Source organism: Delphinapterus leucas, chromosome 4 (genome assembly GCF_059928025.1).
Source record: "Delphinapterus leucas isolate spDelLeu-1000000601 "Yukka" chromosome 4, BTC_Dleu_Yukka2, whole genome shotgun sequence".
Lineage (NCBI taxonomy): Eukaryota > Metazoa > Chordata > Mammalia > Artiodactyla > Monodontidae > Delphinapterus > Delphinapterus leucas.
In genome coordinates this window covers 130,950,351-130,976,837 of record NC_143132.1, presented here as the reverse complement: position 1 = coordinate 130,976,837, position 26,487 = coordinate 130,950,351, and the positions used below count along the sequence as shown (strand labels likewise).

The window sequence follows — 26,487 nt, the reverse complement described above, 5'->3', positions numbered from 1 at the left end:
GCGTCTGGACCCTCCCACCCTGGTCCTGCTTCCCTGGACTTTCCCTTTGCTGAGGAAAACCCCACACCTCCCCGGCCGCTCATTGCGCCTCGTGTTCAGGAAGTTTCCCTTTTGTTTTTCTCCAGCCCTTTTCCCTGCAGTCTGCTTACTCGTTTCGAATGGGGATTGGGTCACCTCTCCTCACCTCAGGGAAGGGCCTAGATCCTGTTTCTTTCTCATTTTGGGTCGAACATAAAATTTTTCACATTTTTCATTTATGATGTTTAACCTTTTGAATACAAACGATGGAAACAAATCAAAGCAGCGGTCATTTTTGAATGTGCCTTTCTGCCCTCTTCCTCCGAGGGCTCTGCCGTGCTCCTGGGGTGGCTGTGTGCTCTCCCCCAGCTAAAGACGGCTAGACCGGAAAGTTTCCAGGTCAGTAAGCCCTGCAGCTGCTCCGCAGTGTCACTGCCACTTCCTTTAACCTCACACCTCTTTGCGGCCGAAGCTAGGCCAGGCCAAGGCAGTACCAAGGGTCGTCTGCCTTGGAGTGGCCACACCACCCAATGCTGGCATGCTCGAGGTGGCAGGGTAGAAGCAGGTGCCCTTATGGGCTGCCCGCCCCCCACCCCAAAGGGAAGTGATTTATTTGGCTTATATAATGTGTAAAACTTTTTAATTGGTAGCCAACATGTAAAAAATCATTTTCACATAAAAATTCAGATTTCTGTCTACCCTTTAAAAATTTTGACTGTCTGGAAGCCCCGTTGCAGAAATGCTTCTGTCATGGCAGTCAGGTGGTGGAAGGTACCAGTGGCCTCCTGTTTACCACAGGCCCCACTGCTCCCTGTTGCCTGTCCCTGTCCCCTTCTCTCATTTATCGACCTGGCCTCTGCCTACACATGAGTTTGGGGTGTCCATTTGTCTCCTGAGTCCCTATCTCAAGCAGTTGAGATAGTGGGTCAGGTAGGATGCGGGGGGCTGGAGTTTAACCATTCAGCCCTGGCAAGAAGCATCCATCTCATAGGCAGGGGGTTGCTGACACAAAGGGAGGCCTGCCCCCGGCATCCAGGCCTTCCCTTTGCTGTCTGTCACCACCCCTGCCCTTCTCCTGGGCCACTTACCTGCTGGGCTGGTGTGAAGCCAAAGGTTCCATGAGGCAGCAGCTCTGGGCTGGGACAGCGCTGAGGGACAGCCTGTGAAGCTGTGCTCCGGTTGCCTCCACTCGGGAGAAAGACAGTATGAGAACCTCTGCCTTGATGCCATCAGGGAGTTCTGGGGACGGGGTGTGGCATCCCCAGCCCAAAGGCAGGGATGGTCAGGGAGCTGGGCCCTGGGAGCTACAGGGGGCTCAGTGCTTGGGAGTGTGGTTGACAGGGAAGGACCCCCTTACGGTCACCCACTCCTCCTCTGGGCTGGTGCCCTTGTGTGTCCAGTAGGACTGCTCACATGGTATCTCCCTTGTGAGGGCCACCACCCCACTTCTCTGTGTGGCTCACAGCACTTCAGCCTACCTGCCACCCAAGCAGAATCCCAGCCAACTCCCAGGGTCACCCCTGCATTTGGGGAATGCAGACAGCAGACACCGGAAGCATTTCTGTGCGGAAAGCTGTGCCAGGGCTCCAGGGTGACCCCGAGATAAGGAAAATGAAGCCCAGCCTGTAGCCCCCAGCCCCACCCCCGCAGGGGAAATGTGACAGTAAAACAACTCCCAGCTCCTAGATTTGAAGGGAGAAGAGGCAGCGTGGCCATGTGGCTGAGCTGGGAGCTCGTGGTCACTTGCAGGTGGCGATGCGTGGCATGGACAACCATGGAACCTCGGGGACCTCAGGGGCTAAACAGAGCCTTCTCCACGAGGTGGCTATGATGAGTCAGCGGAATAGTGGCTGCAAAGCACTCTTGCTGCCACCTGCCACCTGCCACCTGGTGGCACTTCGTAGACGCAGGCAAGGCGGCTCAGTGGAAGGAGGCCTGGGGAGCAGGAGAGGCCGGGAACGAAGGGGTGGCTTCGGGAGCCTGGGGCGCAGGGCAGCCGTGCCTCCTAGAGGGAGTGCTTTCACAGGCCGGGGAGAGTGAAGAGGCAGTGTGGGCAGACAGCATTCCCTGGCAGACTCCGCGGGGCCCTATGAATCGGGCACTGCCCCTGCCCCCAAGGACGCTGTACTAGGAATCAGTGGGAGAGAGGCTCTGGGCACCGGGGACGTGATGCCGGGCAGCTCAGGGAGGGCCCGTGGGGAGAGCTTCAGGCTCCGGGGCGGTTTCCAGGAGGAGCACTGCGCCCAGGCTTGGTTGAGGGGTGGCCGCGCTGGAGTGGCGGGAGGGCGGCGCCAGTGAGGGGGGCCCAGGCAGAGGGCAGAGCCAGCCACGGAGGGAGATGTGCCACGAGGTCTTGGCCTGGGACTTGAGGTAAAGGGATGTTGGAGCTGGCGGGGGAGGCCGAGGAGAGAGGGGCGGGGCAGGCTGGCGGGGGTCCCGTGTGCGGGGTTGAGCCTGAGCAGCCCAGGGTGGGGGGTGAGGGGGCTTGCAGGAGCCCCTCCTCCAGGCATGGGCCGAGGGAGCAGCTGAATCAGGATGCGGAGCGGCCTGCCAGGCTTTGGGGAGTCTGAGTGCCTCACTTTGGGGAGCCCCAGAGTGTCCAGAAGACGACCCTCCGCATTGGGGTGATGGCCAGGGTGACTTTCCCGATGGGCAAGCAGATGCTGGCCTGAGGCTGGGAAGCTCCTCCTCAGCTGCAGGTGGGACTGCTCGGCCCTAGGGAAATCGGAATGGCCCCCCAGGACTGAGAAGAAGAATCCAAAGATAAAGCCACTTCCTCCTCTCTGCCCCTCGAGGAAGCTGCGGGCCAGGCGGCAGCCCTGCCCCTCACCCCTGGACTGAGTGCAGCCCCAGCCTCCCTGTGGTGGTGCGACATGGGGACACAGGGGGCCGGGCATTGGGGTGCGACCTCAGCCCGTGAGGACGTGGGCCTGTGAGGGCCAAGCGGCCAGGTGGCAGCATCCCCGTGGCCCGGGGATGCCAGTGGAGCACGTTGTCCTGAAGGGTTGTGCGGACCCTGAGACACCGAACCTCCCATTAACCCCTCAGCTCGGAGACCCCCGCAGACCCACCCAGCCGCCTGGACTAGCTGGGCGGGGAGTGGGGCAGAATTCTAGTTTTTAGTTGTCGGTCTGGATGCCAAATCCCAGCTTCACCCTTTTCCAAGCTGTGCCCTCGGGCACATGCCTTAACGCCTCTGACTCTGCTCCCCGCTGGTAAATGGGGAGGCCAAATGCCACCCCACACAGCTCTGCCCTTGGGCCTTTGTGGCCATGCCAGCTCCGCCTGCGTGACCTTCCCGCTCCCACCGGCCCTGCAGCCCTTTCCCGTCTGCCTCCCCTCTCCTCTCCTCTGAGCTTCTGGAGCCCTCAGTTTGTCCTGGGCAAGTTATGCAGCGTCCGCTGGGCTCTTCTGGCTGGTGAACTTCACTGCGGTCATCAGAAAGGGCTGTGGGCCTGCTGGACCGTGCAGCCTTCCAGCGAGCCTGCATGGTGCGCCTGTGGGGAGGGGAGGGTCCGGGGGCCTCGGGGTCACGCGGGGCCCCTGTGCTCCCCACCGCCTCGCCCTGCAGCCCCTGCGCTTGTTCCCTCATCATTCTGTGCTGGTGAGCAGCCACTGCGTGCCCGGCACTGTGCTTAGTGCCCTGGATACAAAGACAGACGCCCCCAGATGTCAGGCAGCCAACAGGAGCTCCTCCCCACTCCCCTTCCCCCCGCACCACACACATCACACATTCAGCGCTCCAGTCACACGTGTTGCTTGCAGAACTTGGCACCTTCTTGGTTTTTCACACCTCTGTGCTTTACAGCTTTGCAACTTCTGGTCCTCACCTGGGATATGCTTGTCCCTATCACTTCCCTTAGCTGATACCTACTTGGCCTTCAAGACCCCATTTTGTCATTGCCTCAACCGGGAAGCTTTCTGCAATGCCCCCAGGCTGGGTGAGATGCCCCCCGCTGCTCCTGTGCTCCCACTTAGCCTTGTATACTGTAGTCCTCTGTCTGCCCCTCCCCAACACACACCCCATGAGCCCCAAAGCCAGGCGCTGGGGCCCATTCATCTCCATCTCCCCAGCTCCGAGGACCAGGCACATTGGAGGTGCTCTGGGAGTACTGACTGGACGTGCAAGTCTCCCGGATCTGACCCTCTGTGTGTACTGGGGGAAGGGTGGCCAGCACCGGTGGCCTGTCCACTTTCCTCCTCCTGGATCATTCTTCTCTGGGCTCAGGAAAAATGGGCCCTTCCTCATGTCACGTGTCCTTAACAGGTTTTTCTTTCCAAGGATAAATCCACCAAAACAGGAGGAACCCAGAGAGGGGCTAGGCTTTAGGATGGAGAGCACTTCTGGGTTTAAAGACCAGAGGGAGAAACCGTTTCATGCCGAGTTCCCAGCAATTTGGTATCTGCTGCGCAGTCTGTTCAGTGAACAAGCATCTCCTGAATATTTGGGGAAATGTCTTTGAGGAGCTTAAATCTCCTTCACCATTGGGTCAGCAGCATGCAGGGGCTTGTTGTCCTACAGCATGGCTGCAGGAGGCTGCCCGCCAAGGCGGAATAGGGGAGCTGAGACCAGCTGCCAGATGGGCATGAGAACGCCCCGAGGATGGAGTGGCGAGGGGCTGAGTTCCGTTGAGCTGTCATCTGTGGAACCAGCCAGTTTGCAGGGCATAAGCTCAGGAAGGACTCTGGAGAGGCAGGAGGGCTTCCTGCAGGAGGAGGGACGTGAGATGGACTTCGAAGGATGCTGGTGTTGGTAACTCCCTGATGTTTATTGAACGCTCTCTATGGGCCAGACACTGGACCAAGCAAATAAATGTAGCCTATCATGACCACCACAAGTCAAATGCTGCCACTGTCCCCACTTTTACAGAAGAGAAAACCGAGGGACAGAGTGTAAGTAACTTGCCTAAGGTTGCAGCTGTGCGAGTTCCTAGCTCAGGCTCCTTGGTGAGGGGTTCCAGGTGAGGCGCCAGCCCCAAGCTTGGCGGGGAGCAGCCGGTGTGTAGGACCACAAGGAGACAGGCTGGGGCAGGGACCAGCACAGTGGAGAGGGGCCCTACAGGGGTGCTGAAATAGGAGGTCTCAGAACCCCCTGGTGTTCCCACGATGCTGGGCAGCTGCCTGACCCTCAGCTTTCTCCCTGGTCCTCAGGGCAGGAGCACCTGGCGGTACCAGACCTGTGCCCTATTTGGCAGACTTTGTCCCTGTTGGGATGGGGGGGCGTGTCTGTTCCCAGTGACTAGTATTTACCCTGGGTGCCCCTTGGGCCCTGACCTGCTCGGCTGCTTCTCCCACAGGGGCAGCAGTCCGGCCTTGGAGGCCTCCCTGACTCTGACACCACCTCCCTGGCTCACTGCTGACCTCTTCCCAGCACTTCTGGATCTGCTGCCTCTGGCCTGGCCCGAGTCTGCACCCACCCACCACTCTGCCTGCCACGAGAAGTTGCCTAGCATGACGCACTGGCCATGGGCTCTGGAGCCACACTGTTGTGGTTTTAGATCCTGGCACTGCTGCTTTCTAGCTGGCTGACCTTAGAAGAGTTACTTTGCTTCTTTGTGTCTCAATTTCTTCAGTTGTAACACGGGGACAAAGTTATACCTCATAGGGTTGTTACGACAACTAAATGAGTTAATTTGGTAAAATCTTCCAACAGCATCAGACACATCGCCTACGTTAATTAAGTGCTCCTATCATTTTTAACATGATCGCCCTTGTAATTATTATAGCAGGTCATTTCTGGGACTCATAGCACTGCGTTGTAGATGGCTAAGCTCCAGGCTCTGTCAGGAGGTACTCACACACTAGCAAGTAAGACCCTAGTGTTAACAGTTGTGATATAAGGAAGCGCGTGGTACTTGGGGTTCATGAGTAAGGTCAAGGGCCTGGCTTACTTCAGGCACTGGCCTTTGTCTGGGTCTCAGGACTCTTGTCTGACATTTCTGCCCTGCTGTCAGCAGTCCAGGTGTGATCCTGGTAGAGGAGCTTGGATTTGATGGGGTAGAAAAGCAGGGGCTGATGTATTACCCAGAAGACTTGGGTAACAGAGTTCTCCAGAGGTAGCCAGGCAGGCTCCCCCAGGAGGTCCTGAGCCCCTCCCATGGAACAGGACGGCCAGTAGGTGGGATGTTTTGGAGGGAACCTAAAGAGTAGTGGGTTCGATCTGGGACGGCAAACAAGTTTCCTCTCCGGACCAGTCACCTGGTTGTGGCTGCCAAGGGTGCTGCGTTGAAAAGGGTTGTAAGACTGAGCAGGAAAGAGGACCACGATGGACTGTGGTGTCTGCCATTGGCTCTGGGAAAGCGAGGGAGGCACCCATGCCACATACCATCCAGACCTGATGATGTTTAAGGTCCTGTACAGCATAAAATAACACACAGTTGGATTGGTGGTTAAATCTTAATAATCAAGTGAGCTGAATGCGCTGGCTTCCCGGAGGGGTTGAGTGATGCAGTGACAGTGCTGGGCTGGGATTAGCAAAGGTGGGAGACAAAGGGCAGAGCAAAGTCTTAGGGAGGGGAGAGTGGAGCCTTAGGGATGCCAAGTGGCCTAGACCCCTGGCGGGGCCGCACGCCACTTTTGCACAGCCTGCAAATCAGCAGCCCTGGGGAAGCTGCCCATTTCTGGGAATTGTGCAGAAGGGAAGGGCAGCTCCTGGAATGCAGAGCCGTTTCCTCCACATGGGTTGGGTCACCCCCCAATGTATCCTCATCCCCCTGCACTGGGCACACCCAGACATCACAGAGATGAGATTAGCTTCCCAGGGCTGATTCAGCTCAATATGAATGAAAGTCCATTCACTCTCCCAAGAGCTGCATTAATAATGAGTGTGTCCCCCTCTTCCAGCTTTATTTACCAGACAACTTGTAGTTTGGCAGATGGGGTTAGGGGAGGTCTTTAAAATAATTAGTATGGAAATAGAGAAGCAAAAAGCAGTGAAAACTAAACCTTCAATTAAGTTGGTAGCATCTTTGGGAGAGGCTCTGGGATGACCACTGCCACAGCTCCTATAGTCAGAGAAGATGAAGAGTGCCCTATGGGTTACGAGTCACAAAGACAGTCAAGGAAAAGTCCTGTGATGTTGCAAAACTAATGACCGAAAGAATTCTAGGCAGTGCAACACGACGGTTCCAAGCCTGACCTTCGGTGTCTGATCCATCCACTGCTGATGCCCACTAAATAGTGGGGGTTGTTACTGCTATGTAGCCTCTCCTGGGCACCTTTTCTTCTGGCTAGGACTATGACATCACTTCGGAAGTGGTGCTTGGGGGATGGGGAGCATGGAGAGGCCAGGAAGCCCGTGAGCCCCTTGACAGTGTCTGCAGCCAAAGCCATTTCTTTTACCATGTGCCCACTTAGAAAAATGGGCAGTGTTCTGGGCTGTTCTTTTGGGAAACAAGCTCTCTAGAAGCCCTAGAAACTAGGAACTTGGGGAGAAGGCGGCAGATTTGGTAAGAGATAATAACCACTGGGCACTGCTGTTTTGGGGGGCTGCTGGGGCCCACTGCTGTCCTAGGATTTGTTACTGTGTTGGGTCCTCCAGCAGCCCTATGCGTTCAGGTGCTCTCAGGGCCATGGATGGGGCAAGCAGGGGTCCAGATCACTAGGCTCTACCACATTGCAGGGAGCCCAGGGGCACAGCTGCTTTGCACATCAGTGCAAATATGCCCTCACTGGGGGGCCCTCCAGTCCCCACCCCACACTGGGACTGTAATTACACATTCTTGAGGGTCCTGTTCTGTTTTATAGATGGGGAAACTGAGGCTCCCTGAATTTAAGAAACTCGCTCCACGTCACACAGGGAGTCCGTATCAGAGACACAAGTGGAACTCAAGCTGCCTGGCTGAAGAGTCCAAGGCTATGACTGACGCTCCACCCCAAGCTGCCCCCCTGAGAACAGAGGGGCCTTTGCACAAGGCTTCCCAGGAGGTCTCAGGAACTCCCTCCAAGCACACTTCGAAAATTGCTGGGTGAAAAGGTTATTCTGGGGTCATGGGTCCACCCAGCCCCCACTTCCTAGGGACACGAGCCTACCCCTGTCCGAAGGGAGGGTGTCACGCCCTGCTTATTGGGCCAGTATGGAGTAGTCAGTCAACGAATACACCCTGAGGTTCCCACGTGTTGGGCCCTGCCTGGCCCTGTGAGAGGTCAAGAGAATGAGGAGACGTGGCTGTTGTCCTCTTGGAGCTCCTCAGTTGCTGGGAAGACGAAATCTGCCATTCAGGAAACAACTTCAAACCAAGCAGGCCTGGTGCTAATCGTGAGGAGAGAAAGGGAGCAAAAGACAGCCACCAAAAAAGTTTATTTCTCAGCTCAAAGATGCCTAAAGTTTTCGTATACACGTCACTAAAATCGTCGAGGCAGTGACACTGCCTTTTAGAGAGAAGTTTCCAGTATGAGCCGGGGTTTGGGTTGCTCGGGCACTGGGAAGGGCACTGGGAAGGGCTCTGGGAGCGGTGGTTGCCATGGGAACCAGCGCTCGGCACCTCCTCCGCCCAGGGGCTGCGGTTCCAATAGTTGGTTTCTGAGTGGAGCGGGCTGTCTGGAACCTCAGAGCCATTTCCCATGGAAACAGCATTCTAACTGATGGGTGACGTTGCCACACGAGCCTATTTAATCTGACTGCAAGGGAGCTGAGGTGGCAGCGGGGCTTCTGATGGGGGCGGGGGAGGAGGCTGGGAACCGCGGAGCCTCAGAGTGGAGGGAGGGAGGGAGACTGTGGGTCCGCCTCTTCTGGGAACAAAGTAAACAGGGCGAGAGAACAAACATTTGAGCACCTTCTTTAAGCTGGGCTCGCCTCATACATTTTAATTTCCCGCTTAGAGCAATCCTGCAAAGGATGATTCTCTAGCCAACTCTATCTTTCAAGTAAAAAAACTGAGGCTGTGAAAGGTTAACTCGCCCAAGGTCGCTCAGGCACGAAAAATTGGTGGCGAGACTTTAAAGGGAGCCCCGGGCCCACCTTATTCCACCCTCCCACCTCGAAGGGGCCATCTATGGCCCCCAAATGGTGAAGAAGCAGCGCTCTAGAATGACCTCCAAGGTGCCGTCTAATTGAATAGACAGGAGAGGAGAGGGATGTCGTAAATGGAAACAGTTTGCTCCTTAAGCACCGACCAACTTTTTGTCCTGTGGTGACTTTCGTCATAGCCTCTGGTGACTTTAAAAATTCTTTCTCCACACCACGTGAGATCAGCCGATTTTGTAGGAGTGTGGTGCACGCCCCTTGGCATTTTGACTGCCCTCCCTGTTTACAAAGACATCATTTTAGTCAGGGATTATTTCGGGGGAGGTTGAAGACTGGAAAAACATGTGCATCAAGAGAAGATCTGCCCGAGAGCCCTTATAGATTGAGGGGTTTTCTGGACTCATGGTCCCGCCTTTGTAAACCTGGGCTCACACTTGCTTCCAGGGAGGGTCTTATCTGTGTGATCTGTCTGACTTGGGAGGAGGGAGACAGTCCCAAGGCCTGGCCGGGAGAGCTGCCCCCGAGCCCTCTGCATGGGGAGGCCAGTGCTGTGGCTGGTGGGTTGTCTGATGGTTGTTCAGAAAGGCCATTGTTGGGCCCCCAGTTCCTCTAGCTGACGTCTGTCCTTGCTGATGCGGTGCTGGGCCTTGGTGAGCCAGGGAGGGACGAGATGCATCCCTGCCCTGTTGTGCAGAGTAAGTATAGAAAACTTCAAGTGTGGTGGCCTCTGCCCCAGGAACTGTGGGGCACGGGGTCGAAGGGGTGCCTCCCGAGAGGCGATTCCTCGGCCTGGGCCTGACCTGCGAAGAGGTGTGCGCTCTCCCCAGGGCTCCAGTAGGAGGTGGGGTGGGCAGAGGGCTCCATAGGACCACAGGGCACACTGGGGAACACAGAGTTGCTTGGGAGAGAGTAGTGTCAGAGGCTGAAACATGGGTCCCACTGGAGAGGTCAGCGATGGCAGCCAGTGACTGCCTTGAATGTCCAGTGAAGGGGCGAGGACTTGACCCATCAGCCATGGGAAGAGCTAAAGGGTTTCTACCCACGAGGGACCCAGTCCAAGGTTTGTGTTAACTGTGCATTCTAACCCTGTTCCACTGAGTCTGAGGTGGGAGGGAACCCCAGATTGGCCCCCCGTGGTCTCTCAGGGCCCAACTCCTGAGTGCAGGGCACTGTGAAAGGAAATCAGCCCTCATCTGACCATTTCCTGCCAGCTGTCTTGCTTCGCAAGCAGAGGGCGATTTTTTTCAAGTCCCCAGCTGATTCTACTGTGGGTGGTCTGAGCCTCAAAGCTCAGAGGTTTGGTCCTCTATCCGCCTCAAAGGTTGGTCCTCTATCATATTTACTGGTGTATTTCTCATCTTTTTTTTTTTTAAAAAAATCCTTGCTTTCCTTTTTTTTTTTTTTAATTTAATTTTTTTTTTTTTTTTTGCGGTACGCAGGCCTCTCACTATTGTGGCCTCTCCCGTTGCAGAGCACAGGCTCTGGACGCGCAGGCTCAGCGGCCATGGCTCACAGGCCCAGCCGCTCTGCGGCATGTGGGATCTTCCCAGACCGGGGCACGAACCCGTGTCCCCTGCATCGGCAGGCGGAGTCTCAACCACTGCGCCACCAGGGAAGCCCTTTAATTTTATTTATTTATTTTTGGCTGTGTCGGGTCTTCGTTTCTGTGTGTGGGCTTTCTCTAGTTGCAGCAACCGGGGGGCCCCTCTTCATCGCGGTGCGCGGGCCTCTCACTGTCGCGGCCTCTCTTGTTGCGGAGCACAGGCTCCAGACGCGCAGGCTCAGTAGTTGTGGCTCACGGGCCTAGTTGCTCCGCGGCATGTGGGATCTTCCCAGACCAGGGCTCTAACCCGTGTCCCCTGCATAGGCAGGCAGATTCTCAACCACTGCGCCACCAGGGAAGCCCTCTCATCTTGTTTTATTTTGTGAGGAAAATCAAGGGAAATGATTTTGCTTCCCGATACCTTTGCACCCACTTAGTATTTTTTTTATTCACGTTGCTGCCAGCGAGAAGGGAAGGGAGCTTTCATTTTTATTTATTCTAATTTTTTTATTGAGGTATAGTTGATTTACAATGTTATATTAGGTTCATGTGTACAACATAGTGATTCAGATTTTTTATCGATTATACTCCATTTAAAACTACTATAAAATATTGGCTATATTCCCTGTGCTATATATACATCATATCCTTGGAGCTTATTTATTTATTTATTTATTTTACATCTTTATTGGAGTATAATTGCTTTACAGTGGTGTGTTAGTTTCCGCTCTATAACAAAGTGAATCAGTTATACACATACATATGTTCCCACATCTCCTCCCTCTTGCGTCTCCCTCCCTCCTACCCATCCAGGTGGTCACAAAGCACGGAGCTGATCTCCCTGTGCTATGTGGCTGCTTCCCACTAGCTACCTATTTTACGTTTGGTAGTGTATATATGCCCATGCCACTCTCTCACTTTGTCACAGCTTACCCATCCCCCTCCCCATACCCTCAAGTCCATTCTCTAGTAGGTCTGTGTCTTTATTCCTGTCCTACCCCTAGGTTCTTCATGACATTTTTTTTTCTTAGATTCCATATATATGTGTTAGCATACGGTATTTGTCTTTCTCTTTCTGACTTATTTCACTTTTTTTTTTTTGCGGTACGCGGGCCTCTCACTGCTGTGGCCTTTCCCGTTGCGGAGCCCAGGCTCCGGACACGCAGGCTCAGCGGCCATGGCTCACGGGCCCAGCCGCTCCGCGGCATGTGGGATCCTCCCGGACCGGGCCACGAACCCATGTCCCCTGCATCGGCAGGCGGACTCTCAACCACTGCGCCACCAGGGAAGCCTAAGCTTATTTATTTTATACATAGTAGTTTGTATCCTCTTGGAAGGGAGCTTTAAAAACAGCCTCTTTCATAGGCAGACACATTCACGCTGGCTTAGTGTCACCATCCTCCCCAGGCTAGGACAGCAGTTCATTTTTGTCTCCCTCACCTCCCCTTTGGACCACCAGCTCTGTCACGTGGGAGAGCTCAGTGTGTTGAAGGCTCAGCTTAACCCCACTGTCATCCCCACCTAGGGGGGATGGGGGAACCAGATGCTGGGGCTCAGCTGGCACCTGGTCCTTCTGTCCCGCACCAAAGGAGTTTTAAATCCCCACTCGAAGGAGAGGGAATCGCACATTTTCAGGTGGCCCGAACATTTTATTTGGTGGAAATATTTTTTTTAACATCTTTATTGGGGTATAATTGCTTTACAATGGTGTGTTAGTTTCTGCTTTATAACAAAGTGAATCAGCTATACGTATACATATGTTCCCATATCTCTTCCCTCTTGCGTCTCCCTCCCTCCCACTCTCCCTATCCCACCCCCTCCAGGCGGTCACAAAGCACCGAGCTGATCTCCCTGTGCTATGCGGCTGCTTGGTGGAAATATTTTAATACTGTTCAGCTTTTCTGATACACAAATAGAACACATGCTTGTTGTAGAAAATTGAAAATCTGAGAAAGTGTCCCTAAGTCTCCTGTAGAGACAGCTACGTGCCAATCCTCTCTATGCCTAGAACCGCCCTAGACATGTAGATTCATAGATGGTAGCTTCATGGAAGTGGAATCATATGTACTTGCTGTTTTGCAGGCTGGCTTTTTTTTTTTTTCCATGTATATTATAAACCTTTTCTAGGCTAGGGAATATCGTCCTTCTGAATGGCCGTATAGTATTGCATTGTATGGATAAATTTTTCTTTAACTTGCCCCCCAGTATTTAAGTTATTTCCATTTTTACCCCTGTTCTTAACATCTTTGTACACTTGTCTGATTACCTCTTTAGACTACATTCTCACATGTGGTATAGCTTTGAGAGAGGATATGTCTGCTTTAAATTTTGATGTATTTATGCAAGTGTATTCTCAGTCCAGTTTGGACAGATTTACATTCTCACCCACAACGTGTGAAAGCGCCTACTTTCCCTGCCACTGCAGGGAAACCCTAAATGTCAACATCAAGCTTCAGTAACTGCAAAGATTATGCAATGACTCTCGCCTGTAGCCCCATGCAAATCAGCGTGGCCACATAACCTACATTTGTGTCTAACGTCCTTTCTGTTGAAATCTAGAATGGAGGACTCTTTTAGAGCTAAGAACAACTGTGAAAACCCAGCCCTTTAATCTATTACGTAAGGACACTATGGCTCAGTCAGTGGCCTTCCCGAGCAGCAGTGATTGCACACGGGACACACAGTTCGTTGTCCCCTGGCATGCTGCCTGCCCCCCTACCCTTCTATGAGTCCTGAAGCTACCCAGGAATGGCCCTACCAGAGGTGGTTTGTGCTTTTCCCTAGTTAGCATCTCAGGTCCCTGGCAACACCCTCAAACTGTTCTTTAGGTGACTCTCCTCCCTCATCCCGCACCAGTGTTTAGCCTTCGGTGCTGTCAACCTCCTCCTTCTGGAAACCCTGGGCTTCCATCACTGTGACAGATCCTGGTTTCCCTCCTATTTTTCTGAATGCTCCTTCCATGCTCTCTGCCCGCCTCTCCTCCTTGGTACTTTGTGATGCAGTTTCCAAAGTCACTCTTCACTTCTCTGCCATCACCTCTACACAGTCAGTCCTTATCTGTTCAGGCTCAATTGCTCTTTAGGATCCTGGTCCCATATTTCCAGCCCCTGCCTAGTCAGCTTAGCTCAACGTTTCTCAACCTTGGCACTATGGACATTTTAGGATGGTTAATTATGTGTTCTGGGGGTGTTTTCCTGGGCATTATAGGATCTTTAGCAGCATCCCTGGCCTCTGCTGACTAGACGCTGGTAGCACCCACTTGGTTTTGGCAACCAAAAATATTTCCAGACATTGCAGATATCCCTGGGGGACAAAATTGCCCCTGGTTGAGAACCACTGCCTTAACTGGACTCAACGTCATCAAAATAAAACTTATCCCTGATCCTCCTCTTCTTCCTCCCCAACTAAAAGAGGGGTTGACCAGATGTCACGAGAGTCTAACACGACTTTCTGCATGATAGAGGCCAAGAAGATCAGAGAACAGAGCCAGGATCACAGAATTCTGAGAGTTGGAAGGGGCTCAGAGACGCTGAGCTCAGCTGTGCTAAGCTGTTGTGACTGTCTTTTCCTTTAAGCTCAGACAGCCTCCCATTCTTCTCAGCACCACAGTCCAATGACCAGAGTTGATGTGAAAGGCGAACCTCCTTGCCCTCCCTGCTCAGACTAACGCCCACGTGTTTAACTGTACAGGACTAGGGCGGAATTTGATGGTGGAAAAACTTCGTTGACATGGCCTTTGGCTGGTTAAAGGCCGTGTGGCATTATATCCCCAAGACCGGGCCTGGCACATAGTTGACATTCAGTAAATGGTTGAATAAATCATTTTAACAGTTATTGTCTCTGGGTGAGGGACCTGGGGTTGCACTTTTCTCTTGCATGTCTTCATTTTCAAAACTTTCTACAACTGGGAGTATTTGTTACTCTGTAAGAAAGGAGGAAACCCCGTGAATATTTTCCCCTGAGTCAGAGAAGAAGAAGCCCCCTGTCTCATTCCACATATCTTGCCTCCCCAGGTCTGACCTACCAGCAACATGGCAACCAGTGCCGTCCCCAGCGACAACCTCCCCACGTACAAGCTGGTGGTGGTGGGAGATGGGGGTGTGGGCAAGAGCGCCCTCACCATCCAGTTTTTCCAGAAGATCTTTGTGCCTGACTATGACCCCACCATCGAAGACTCCTACCTGAAGCATACAGAGATTGACAACCAGTGGGCCATCTTGGACGGTGAGACTCGATGCAGCCCTGCCTGTGGGTGGGGCGTTACGCGGGGGTCAGGGAAAGTCGATAGGCTTCAGCAGGGCATGCCAGTTTCTTCTGTGTTGCCATTATGGGATGGTTGGTATAAGGCTGTGTATGTTTTCCAGGGTGAATTCTGAACAACTTTGTGGAAACCAAAATGTGTATTCAACAAAGAGGCAAGGCTAGAATCAAGCCAACTCAGTGATGTCGTGTTTATTTCTCTCTCATCAGAAGCTCTGATTAACATTTATAGATGTCTCTAGCTAATTAAAAAGGGGAAATCAATTTTTTCTCTTAATAAACATAGTTTATTTGATAATTGTCCCTGGGATGGGGTGGGGAATCTTGCATCTGACATTGTGTTTCTAGTTTAGTCTAAGTTGGTCTGGAGTAACAGTTCTCAAAGTGTGGTAGCCAGACCAGCTGCAGGGGCACCAGCAGGAAACTTAATCAGAAATGAAAACCCTCAAGCCCTACCAGTTCAGAAATTCTGAGGGTGGGGCCCAGCAACTTGTGTTTTAACAAGCCCTTCAGGTGATGAAGTTAGAGAACCACTGTTCTAGATTCTTACTGATTCTTACTTTATACCATCTGAGTCTCGAAACAAAGAGCCATTAGTCATAGAATGTCATTCTATGACATTTGAAAACCACTGGGATACAAGTCCTCTATCAGACATGTGATTTGCAAATGTTTTTTCCTAGTCTTTGGCTTGTTTTTTATTCTCTTAACAGTGTCTTTCAAAGATGAGAGTTTTTAATTTTGATGAAGTTCAGTTTATCAGTTTGTTCTTTTAGGTGACTCTCCACCCCGCTTCGTGTTGTGTCTGAGAAATCTTTGCCTGACCCAAGGTCACAAAGGTTTTCTCCTATGTTTTCTTTTAGAAGTTTAATGGTTTTAGGTTTTATATTTAGGTTCATGATCTATCCTGAATTAATTTTTGTATATGGTATGAGGTATGGGACAAAGTTCATCTTTTTGGTATATGGATATGCAGTTGTCCCAGCACTATTTGTTGAAAAGATTGTCCTTTCCCTACTGAATTGCCTTTTTTGTACCTTTGATGAAAATTGATTGTCCATATATTCTGTTTGATCTATTGTCTGTCTTAACACCAATAGCACACTGTCTTGGTACCTGTAGCTTTATAATAAGTCTTGAAATCAGGTACTGTTAAATCTCCAACTTCGTTCTTTTTCAAAGTTGTTTTGGCTAGCCTAGGTCCTTTGCATTTCCGTATGAATTTTAGAATCAGTTAAATTCTAAGATTCTAGATTTTGATTGAGATTGTGTTGATTCATATTCGTATGGATGAATATGAGGAGAATTGACATCCTAACAGTGTTGAGCCTTCCAACCCATGAACACAGTATCTCTCTCCATTTATTTAAGTCTTCTTTAATTCGCTTATCAATTGTTTTGTAGTTTTGAGTGCATAGGCCTTTTACATATTTTGTCAGATTTATACTTACCTCTGTATTATAAATGATACTGTTTTTTTAATTTCAGTTTTCAATTGTTTATTGCCAGTATATAGAAATACAATAGAATTTTATATATTGTAACTTGCAGCCTTGCTAATTACTTATTGGTGCTAGTGGCTTTTTTATAGGTTCTATTAGGTTTTCTGCAGAGATGATCGTGTCTGTGAGTAAAGATAGTTTTATGTCTTCCTTTCCAATCTGGATGACTTCTATTTCTTTTTCTTGCCTTATTTCATTGACTTAAAGACATACTTGTCTTGTTCTTGATCTTCAGGAGAAAGCTTTCAGTCTTTCAGCATTAAGTATAATGTTAGCTGTAGGGTTTTTATAGATGCCCTTTATCACGTCAAGGAAGTTGCTTTCTATTCCTAGTTTGCTGAGAGTTTTTATCAGGAATGAATGTTATGAATGACATTGAATGTTATCAGGAATGTGATACTGTCAAATGCTTTTTCTGTGTCTTTTGAGATAATCATATGGGTTTTTCTTTTTTAGTCTTTAATATGGTAAATTACGTTGATCAGTTTTGCTAATGTTAAACCAAGATTGTATTCCTGGGATAAACCCCACTTGGTCATGATATATTATCTTTTTATATATTGTTGGCTTTGATTTGTTAAAAGTTTTTTAGAATTGTTGCATCTATGTTCTTTTTTTTTAAATAAATTTATTTTCTTTTTGGCTGCATTGGGTCCTCGTTGCTGTGCACAGGCTTCCCCTAGTTGTGGCAAGCAGGGGCTACTCTTCACTGCAGTGCACAGGCCTCTCACTGCGGTGGCCTCTCTTTGTCTCGGAGCACAGGCTCCAGGCGTGCAGGCCTCAGCAGTTATGGCACGTGGGCTCAGTAGCTGCGGCTCACGGGCTCTAGAGCACAGGCTCAGCAGTTGTGGTGCACGGGCTTAGCTGCTCTGCGGCATGTGGGATCCTCCTGGACCAGCGCTCAAACCCATGTCCCCTGCATTGGCAGGCCCACTCCCAACCACTGTACCGCCAGTGAAGCCCCATCTGTGTTCTTGAGAGATGTTGGTCTGTGGTTTTCTTGTAATGTCTGAGTAATTCTGGCTTTATAGAATGACTTGGGAAGTATTCTCTCTTTTTCAATTTTCTGGAAGAATTTCAATGACATTGGTATTACTTCTTCCTTAAATGTTTAGTAGAATTCACCTATGAAGACATCTGGGCTTGGAGTTTTCTTAGTGGGAAGGTTTTTAACTGCAAATTCAATTTCTTTAATAGATATAGGGCCATTCAGCTTATCTATTTCTTCTCCAGTGAGCTTTTGTAGTTTGTGCCTTGCAGAAACTTGATCGTTTCATCAGAGTTATCAAATTTATTGGCACCAAGTTCATAATATTCTCTTATTATCCTTTTATATTCCGTAGGATTTGTAGTGATGTTACATCTCTCATTTTTGATATTGGTAATTTGTGTCTTCTCTTTTTTCCTAATCAGGCTGGCTAGAGATTTGAAAATCAATGCCATTGATTTTCACAAAGAACCAGTCCATTGATTTTTCCCATTTAATTCTATTGATTTCCATTCTTATGTTTATTGTTTCCTTTTGCCTTCCTACTTTGGATTTAATTTGCTCTAATTTTTCTAACATCTTAAAGTGGAAGCTGATGTCATTGATTTGAACATTTCTTTAATAAGATATTCATTTTGGTGCTATAAATTCCCCCTAACTACTCATGTTGTGTTTTCATTTCCATTAGGTTAAAAATACTTTCTAAGTTCCCTTTTTATACCTTCTTTGACCCTTAGGTTATTTAGACGTGTATCATTTAGTTGCAACTATTTAGGAATTTTCCAGAGATCTTTCTGTCATCGATTGCTATTTTAGTTTCATTGCGTCAGAAAACATACAATATATTATTTGAATTCTTTAAAACTTATTGAGGCTTGTTTTATGACTCAGGATATGGTCTATCTTGGCAAATATTCCATGTGCACATGAAAAGAATGTGTATTCCACTCTGTTGGGTGGGATGTTCTACGAATGTCAACCAGATCAAGCTGGTAGTGTTCTCTAAGTCTTCTGTGTCCTTTCTGATCTTCTGTCTACTTGTTCTGTCAATTATTGAGAGAGGGGTGTTGAATTTCACAGTTGAATTGTGGACTTGCCTATTTTTTTCCTTTTAGTTCGATCAGTTTTTGCTGCATGTATTTTGACACTCTGTTGTTAAGTGCATAAATGTTTAGGCTGGATCATCCTCTTGATGAACTGACCTTTTTATTATTATAAAATGACATTCTTTATCCCTGGGTTTCAACACTGTGGCCTAGAAGCTCTCTCAGGGAAGTAAGCTGGGAAGCTGAATGTTCATAGGTGCCTTTCCCTGTTTTTTGTTTGTTTGTTTTGGCCTTGGCTTGCAGGATCTCAGTTCCCCAACCAGGGATTGAACCCAGGCCACAGCAGTGAAAGCCCAGAATCCTAACCACTAGGCCACCAGGGAACTCCCATGCCTTCCCCTCTTTTGTATCCCATCTCTCAGGCGTCACCATCCTTTGTTGCCTGATGTCCAGTGTCTTGAAATCCAGTTTCCTATATTTTGTCTGCTTTTTGGTTGTTTAGGTGAGAAGGTAAATCTGATCCCCAGTACTTCATCTTGGCCAGAACCAGAACCAAATCATCACTCTAAAAAAATAGAACAACTTTGTGTATATACTAAAAAAAAAACACTGACTTGTACACTTTAAAAGGGCAAATATTATGGTATTTGAATTTGATTTAATTTAATTTTAAAAAGCATCCCTTAGGGTTTGTCTGCTGCCCTGGAACTTGGAACCGTTCCACCAGGTTCCAAGCACATTCTCACCTCAGGGATTTGTGTCTGGTGTTCTCTCTGCCCAGCACGTTCTTCCTGCAGAAAGACAGTCTCCTTCATTTAGCTCTCCGTTCAAGTGTCCCTTTGTCTGAGAGGACTTCCCTACACTAGTACTCACCCCACCCCTGTCACTTCTGTCCCCTTGCCCAACTGTTTTTCTTTATTCTGCCTTTTACTGTTGAACATATATTTATATGTGTTCAATATATTTTTCTGTTTGTTTGAGTTTTTGTCACTCCCCACTAAAAAGTAAATTTATGAGAGCAGGGACTTTATTTTATTTACTGCTACATTCTCAACATCTAGAATACTGCCTGGCTCATAGTAGGTCCTCAGTAAATGTCTGTGGAATGAGTGAACGAATGAGTCCTGAGCAATATATGTGCAATCATAGGTTTGATGTGCTAGCTATATTATTTGCCAACTGACATCAAAATAAATATATATAACCATTAAAATTAAAAACATTTATGCACTTTCTAAAATCATCTCATGCATCACCCATTTGAATATATACCACTCTTTGGGATATACTGAGTTAAATAAATGTAAACAGTTTCTTTACTGCAGGACTTGAAAGAACCTTCAATATACAAACATACGTTATAAGTATATTGGAAGAATATATTATCCTTAGGGTTTCCCAAAGGACTGTTTTTTTGCACATCATTCTGGGCTAGTTCCACAGAAGACATTCTGAAAAGCATTGCATAATGCATATGTAAGAGAGTAACGTCATGCCTGGTTCAATAAATATTATTTCTATCTACTGCCATATTCACTTCTCTAACTTTTTTTTTTAATGATGGAGATATTTTTTTAATGTTTATTTATTTATTTATTTATTATATATTTGGCTGCACTGGCTCCTTAGCACATGGCTCCTGAGTTGCTGCAGGCGGGCTCCTTAGTTGCGGCTTATGGGCTTCTTAGTTGTGGCATGCAGGCTCCTTAGTTGTAGCATGCGAACTCTTAGTTGTGGCATGCATGTGGGATCTAGTTCCCTGACCAGGGATTGAACCCAGGCCCCCTGAATTGGGAGCATGGAGTCTTAACCACTGTGCCACCAGGCAAGTCCCTCTAACATTTTTTAAAAGTAACTTTGGATATTAGATTACCCAAGGTTGTTTCTAGAAAAAAATTTTTTTTTCCTCAAGGGCGGTTTTAGGAAGATTCGGGGATGACATTTATAGCAGTGGAGGAAGCATGGCCACAGCATTACTTTATAAGTGTGAATTTGCAGAGCTTGTGTTCTGAAGCTCCTGGGCTCCCCTTAGGTGCTACGCCTCTGATCCTGCCCCCAGAATCAGGCCTGATTTAGGGCATTGCCCACCCAGGCCTGCCTCAGGAGTAGATACTGGATTCCCAGATTAGCACACTTCTCTACTCAATTAGGTCTTGTTTTAAGAAAAGAAAGGCTTAAAGCATTACAGCTAAATACTAATTAGTCTGGCATTTAAAAGGTTGTCCCATATTTGGGGAACTTTAATCAAAAGCTGGTTGTATTAGGCTTGGGTGTAACTCTGACCCCTACTGGGGCTGAACTCTTCTGGGGTTGTTGGCTGCCCTGGGATGGACGGGACTATCCGTGACATCCTTCTTCCCTGGAGCCCACAGCATCCTGGGGGAGGTGCTAAGCCTGGGATGCCTGCCAAGCACTCTGAACTCTGGGGTTTCTCTTCTTCCAAATTCAGAAAGAGAAAAACATGGCAGCTTGATAATGATGATGACCAGGAGGAGACAATAGTGATATCTGTTGGGCAGTTACTGTGTGGAAGGCCCATGCTATGTACTCATCCTTACAAACACTATTGTGGTAGCTACTTTTGTTATCACTATAAAAATAAAGCACGGAGGGAGTCACACAGCCAGCAACGGTTTCAACTTCCCTTTGTCTCCTATACTCTCCGTCAGTGTGGCTGGGTGGGAAAGCCTCTCCCACCTCACACAGTTGGTCCCTGCGCCTCTGGGAATGGAGCTGAAATCCCAGGGAGAAAGGGGCGTGGCCTGGATTATCAGGGTCGGCAGACACACGCACCTGCCCTTCCAGCTCCTTGCCCAAGGTCTTCAGAGGACCAGGGGCTCCAGTTCTGATCTGAATCTCAGAGCAGAGATGCTCAAGCTTGCTCAGGGGGCCTTCTCTGTGGTTTCCATATTGAAGAGTCTCAGTCTTCCCACTTACAAACCTATTTCTTATTGTCTTTCAAGGAGTCTCATTGCCCTGGTGCTCGCAGAATCTAAAAGACAGGAGATGGCCGACCTCAGGGGCCAGCAGCCAGGCTCCCCAGTGTCTGTGGGGCCCCCCAACATTGGAGCAAGCCTGCTCTGTGTTCTTTCCCACAAGGGTTCGGGACCTTTGTCTCACCTTCCAGTGTTAAGGGCCCAACTCTGGGGGCATCGCCTCCTCATCATCTGGGTCCCACCTCTGCGCTGTGGGGCTGCATCGGCTCCCCAGCTCCCTCTTCGGGAGTCTGTGACTTTGGACCCCGTCACCCTGTCTGTCAGCTGTATGACTCCCCATACCCCAGTTCTCCGGCTTCATGAATCAGGAAGACCCGAGCCTTAGTCAAAGTCCTGGAGTTTTTGTTGTTGTTGTTGTTGTTGTTTTTTGCGGTACGCGGGCCTCTCACTGTTGTGGCCTCTCCCATTGCGGAGCACAGGCTCCGGGCGCGCAGGCTCAGCGGCCATGGCTCACGGGCCCAGCCGCTCCGCGGCATGTGGGACCTTCCCGGACCGGGGCACGAACCCATGTCCCCTGCATCGGCAGGTGGACTCTCAACCACTGCGCCACCAGGGAAGCCCAAAGTCCTGGAGTTTTGTGTTTGTTTTTGTTTCTGTTTTTATTGTGGTAAAATATACGTAACGTAAAACTGACCATCTTAAGCATGTTTAAGTGGACAGTTCTGTGGCATTCAGTACATTCATATTGTTCTGCGACCATCACCCCCATCCATCTTCAGAACATTTGCATTTCCTCCAGCTGAAACCCTGTACCTGCCAAACAAGAGCTCCCATTTCCCCATCAGCCCCAGCCCCCGGCAACCCCCATTCTACTTTCTGTCTCTATGGTTTTGACTACTCTAGGGACCCCGTATGGGTGGAATCATACAATATCCGTCTGTGACTGTCTTATTTCACTTACCACATGGTTCACCCATGTTATAACATGTGCCAGAATTCCCTTCCTTTTTAAGACTGAATACTTATTCCACTTCATGCATCTACCACATTTTGTTGAGCCTCTCATCTGGCAATGGACATTTGCGTTTTGGCCATCGTGAACAATGCCGCTGTACACGTGGGCGTACAGATATCTGCTCCAGTCCCTGCTCTCACTTCTTTTGTCTTGGAGTGCTTGCCTGCCTGTTCTTCCAGTCCGTTTGGAGCTGGAAGGCTCCTGAGCGCTGTGGTATCAGCCCCCTTTACTTTACACCTGAAGAAACTGCAGTGCAGGTGGAGAAGTGACTGCCGGGTTCAGACCTCCCTAGAGGCAGAGCCAGGCCTAGGGCCTCCTCACTCTGCCAAGTACGTCCCATCCTGTCAGCCTGCCTCCCACTCTGGCCCAAGCCTCAGCCTGCAGGGTAGGATGTTGACCAAATCTTCTGCCCACTTAACAGTCTGGGCCTTCCCACCCACAGGGCTGCCAGCCCCACCCTCTGCCCAGCCAGCCTCTGGAAGCTGGCATCTTTCTTCCATCGACAGAGGACAGTGGCCTTGCGGACACCCCTTCCCACCTAGGGGCTCTTGGGCCCCACTATGCAGCCACTCTGTCCCCGGCAAGGGCTCAGTCTCTGCAAAGAGCGAAAACCCTGGCTCCCCTCCTGCACCCTCAGAAGCTGGGACGTTTCCACCCTGGCTTCTGCCCAAACCGCAGACACAAGTGCTGTTGTCTTCACGGAGGGGCCTGGACCTGGCTTTTCCCCGAACACTTGAATCCACATTCTTTCTGGGGAGGTGGGGGGAGGAGGATGTGGGTAGGGCAGCAAGAGGACAGGAACACTTACTGAGAGTTTTTTCTGAGCTGGGGGCTTTGCATGGTGGGCTCTATGCTCAGCAGCCGTTAGGCCAACTTCAGAGTAGACCCCTCCTTGTGGCCCCCACTAAGAGGGGGGTATGGGCAGAGCTGGCCGTCCTTCCACCCGTCCTCCCACCCGTCCTCCCCTTTCCCTGCCCACAGTGATGTGGGAGGGATTTCCCTCTTTCTTTTCCTTTCTGAGGGAGCATGGCCGCTGGCCTGAGATTATGCAGCTCAGCCCCGCAGGCCTCTCTGCCTGACCCTTTATCTCACCTCCATCAGCCATCACTGCTCGAATGCTTCCAGTGATGCAGAGCTCACTGATCTCCAAGGTGCCTGGGGCGGTGCTTGCTGGTAGAAAGCCCTTCCTGACCCTGACGCCTGGTAGCTGTCGCTCCTTCTGCCCTCAGCAGTGTTAGCAGCTACTGCTGGACAGCTGCGGGAGCAGGAGGTCTGCGTCCCCAGGGGGAGGGCTCTTGGGTGCACAGGGTAGCAGCGGTGGCAGCAATTTTCCGATGGTACCGAAGTATTTCACCATTTCACCCACTGGTGCGGTAGCACTGGTGTGTACTGGCCGAAGAGCAGCTGTGTTCACCTGTAAAGTGAAGACACTAATCTCAATTTAGCAGGATTGCTACAAGGATGAAATAAAGCAGTCCCCGTGAAGCACTTAGCACAGGGTCCGGCCAGTACGCAGCAGTACTACTGCACCAGTGGGTAAAATGGTGAAATACTTTGGTACCACTGTAAGATTGCTGCTAGCGCTGCCACCCTGTGTCCCCAGGAGCCCTCCCGCTGGGAACCCAGACCTCCTGCTTCCGCACCTGTCCAGCAGCCCTGACTGGTAGGTCAGGGCCCTGCAGGGGAAGGAACGAAGACTCAGAGAGGTGAAATAACAAGTCCAAGGTCACACAGCTACTTAGCACCCCATTCCCTCTGACCCTGAAGCCGAGGATATCTTGCTCTATGCTCATCTTAGCCCCACTAGCCAGCCTGGGAGCTGAGGGACCGGCCATCAGCCAGTGACCTAGAGTCAGTTCGGCAGGGCTGAGTGGTGAAGGTCTGAGTGCAGCGTGCACCCCTCCCCCTTCAGAGTCACAGCACAGCCTGGGGGTCATTCCAAGCTTGTCAGCACCCCAAACCCCAGGTTCTCCTCTTACTCACCTCGCTGACAGTCAGGTCCTAGACTCCTGCAGTTAATTTCGGGTTTTGCCCTGATTTCAGAACTTCGAGTTAATCCCTGTTAGAAGTCACGTGACCGGCCTGCACTAAGCACACCAGCCCGGTCAGTAGATTTGAGATCTCACCTGTCTGCCCTTGTGTTGGGTGATGCTGCCAGCTCCAGGCCGGTGGCGCAGCCGCTGTCAGCCCGTTGTCACCAGGCCCCAGGTCCGAGTGACTGGGGGCTCCTCTTTCCCTTGGGCACAGACAGCCTCTGGGCCAAGACCACCTGCCCTCATCGGTGGGGTCTGTGCCCAAATGGGAGAGAGCCTCATAGTTGTTGACTCCCTAACTATCCCTTAGGGAGTTTGGGATTGACGTGTACACACTGCTATATTTAAAATGGATAACCAACAAGGACCTACTGTATAGCACAGGGAACTCTGCTCAGTATCATGTAACAACCTAAAGGGGAAAAGAATTTGGAAAAGAAGAGATACATGTATATGTATAACTGAATCACTTTGCTGGACACCTGAAACTAACACAACAGTGTTAATCGACTGTACTCCAGTATAAAATAAAAAGTTAAAAAAAAAAACATCACAGATTGTAAGCTCCTTCAGGAGAGAGACTTTGCCCACCATCGTATCTCTGGTGCCGGCAGCTCCTATTAGGTGCTTAGTTATTGTTTGTTGAGTGACGGAGGGGATGCAGCACCTTGTGAAGCTCAGCACATAGAAAGCCTCGGTAATGCTTTTGTTGCTAGGGCTGTTCTAATATGATTTATATTCAGAGAGTGGCTTGGTGCTTTCAAGAATAGGTCCTATCACATGTGCAGATGAGGGGTCACTGACCCATCTGCCTGCATCTGGGGAGGTCCAGAGTGAGGCTTAAGCCCCTGACTTGGAGCTTCCACCTCTCCCCTCCAGTGCTGTGTGGATCGGTCCCCGAGACTTATGTATGTGGGACTGTTCACTAGTTCATTCTAGAAATACTTCTGGGTACCTGTTGCTGTCTTTGGGGCACTTTGCGTGCAGCAGTTGGCAAAGCCAGGGCCCTGCCCTCATGAAGCTTCTGGTAGAATGGGGGAGACAGGGCATAAACAAATATGTACTGTGTCAGGTGGTGATGAATGCTGTGAAGGAGAATGAGGCAAGGTAGAAGGGAATAGACAGTGAGGATGGAGTTGCTATCTTATCTGTGCCCATTAGGGAAGGCCTTCCTGATGAGGTGGTGTTGGAACAGAGACCTGAAGGGGAAAGCTGTGCCTGCACCTCGGGGGAGAGAATCTTGGACAGAGAATCAGGTGCAAAGGCCCTGAGGCGGGGATGTGTTTGGGGAATAGCTAGGAGGCTAGAGTGCAGAGGAAGTGAGAGAGAAGCTAATAGGAGACAGCAGGGAGATAGCTAGGGGGCAGTGATCTTCTAGGGCCTTGTAGGGAAATAAGCCACTGGAGGGTTTTGAGCAGAGGACGGGCATGGTCTGACTGATGTTTAAAAGGCTCACTCTGGCCATGGTGTGGACAATAGACGAGAGAGGAGCCAGGGCAGAACTAGGGAGACCAGTTAAGAGGCTCCTGATGGTAGACTAGGGCATCGATAAAGGAGGTGGTGAGAAAGAGAGTCTGGATGTATTTTAAGGAGGAAGTAACAGAATTTCTCGATGGAGTATGTGGGATGGGGTAGGAGTATGGAGGGAAGAGCCTTTGACCTGGACAACGGGTAGAATAGAGTTACGTTTATCAAGATTAGGAAGACTGATAAATCAACTATACTTGAATGAAATAAATTTTTAAAAATATTTTTAAATAAATTTTTTAAAAAAGGTTAGAAAGACTGGTAAAAGCAAGTTTGAGGGAAAAATTAAGAGTCTAATTCTGGATGTGTGAAATCTGAGATGCCTTTCACACATACAAATAAAAGTCAAACCAGCACCTGGGGTCTGAGTCTGGAGTAAGGGGAGGTGTGCAGGCTGGAGATGGAAACTTGGGAGTTGCCCCATAAAGCCATGAGACAGGAGACCTCTGAGAAAGTGAGCGTGTTTAGAGACGGGGTCCCGGGATTGAGCGCAGCGACCCACTGATGCTCAGGGAGTGATTAGGGTCAGAGAAGAAGCAAGATAGAGTGACATACCAAGGCCAAGTGCAGAAGGCTCTTCAAAAAGGAGGGAACCATCAAGTGCATCAGATGCTGGTGAGTGACCCAGTGGGATGAGGACCACGAAGTGTCCAC

At 50.0% G+C, this 26,487-nt stretch overlaps 1 protein-coding gene across 4 annotated transcripts in view; it reads left to right on the top strand.

Annotated features, from left to right (window-relative positions):
• Window positions 1–26,487, top strand: part of MRAS (muscle RAS oncogene homolog) — a 61,289-nt gene that overhangs the window by 11,072 nt on the left and 23,730 nt on the right. For all 4 annotated transcript variants that reach the window (XM_022582588.3, XM_022582586.2, XM_030761523.2 and 1 more), the window contains exon 2: window positions 14,540–14,750. In XM_022582588.3, the coding sequence (XP_022438296.1) occupies window positions 14,558–14,750 (193 nt within the window). In that variant the 5' untranslated portion in view covers window positions 14,540–14,557. The remainder of the gene's footprint in view (window positions 1–14,539; window positions 14,751–26,487) is intronic.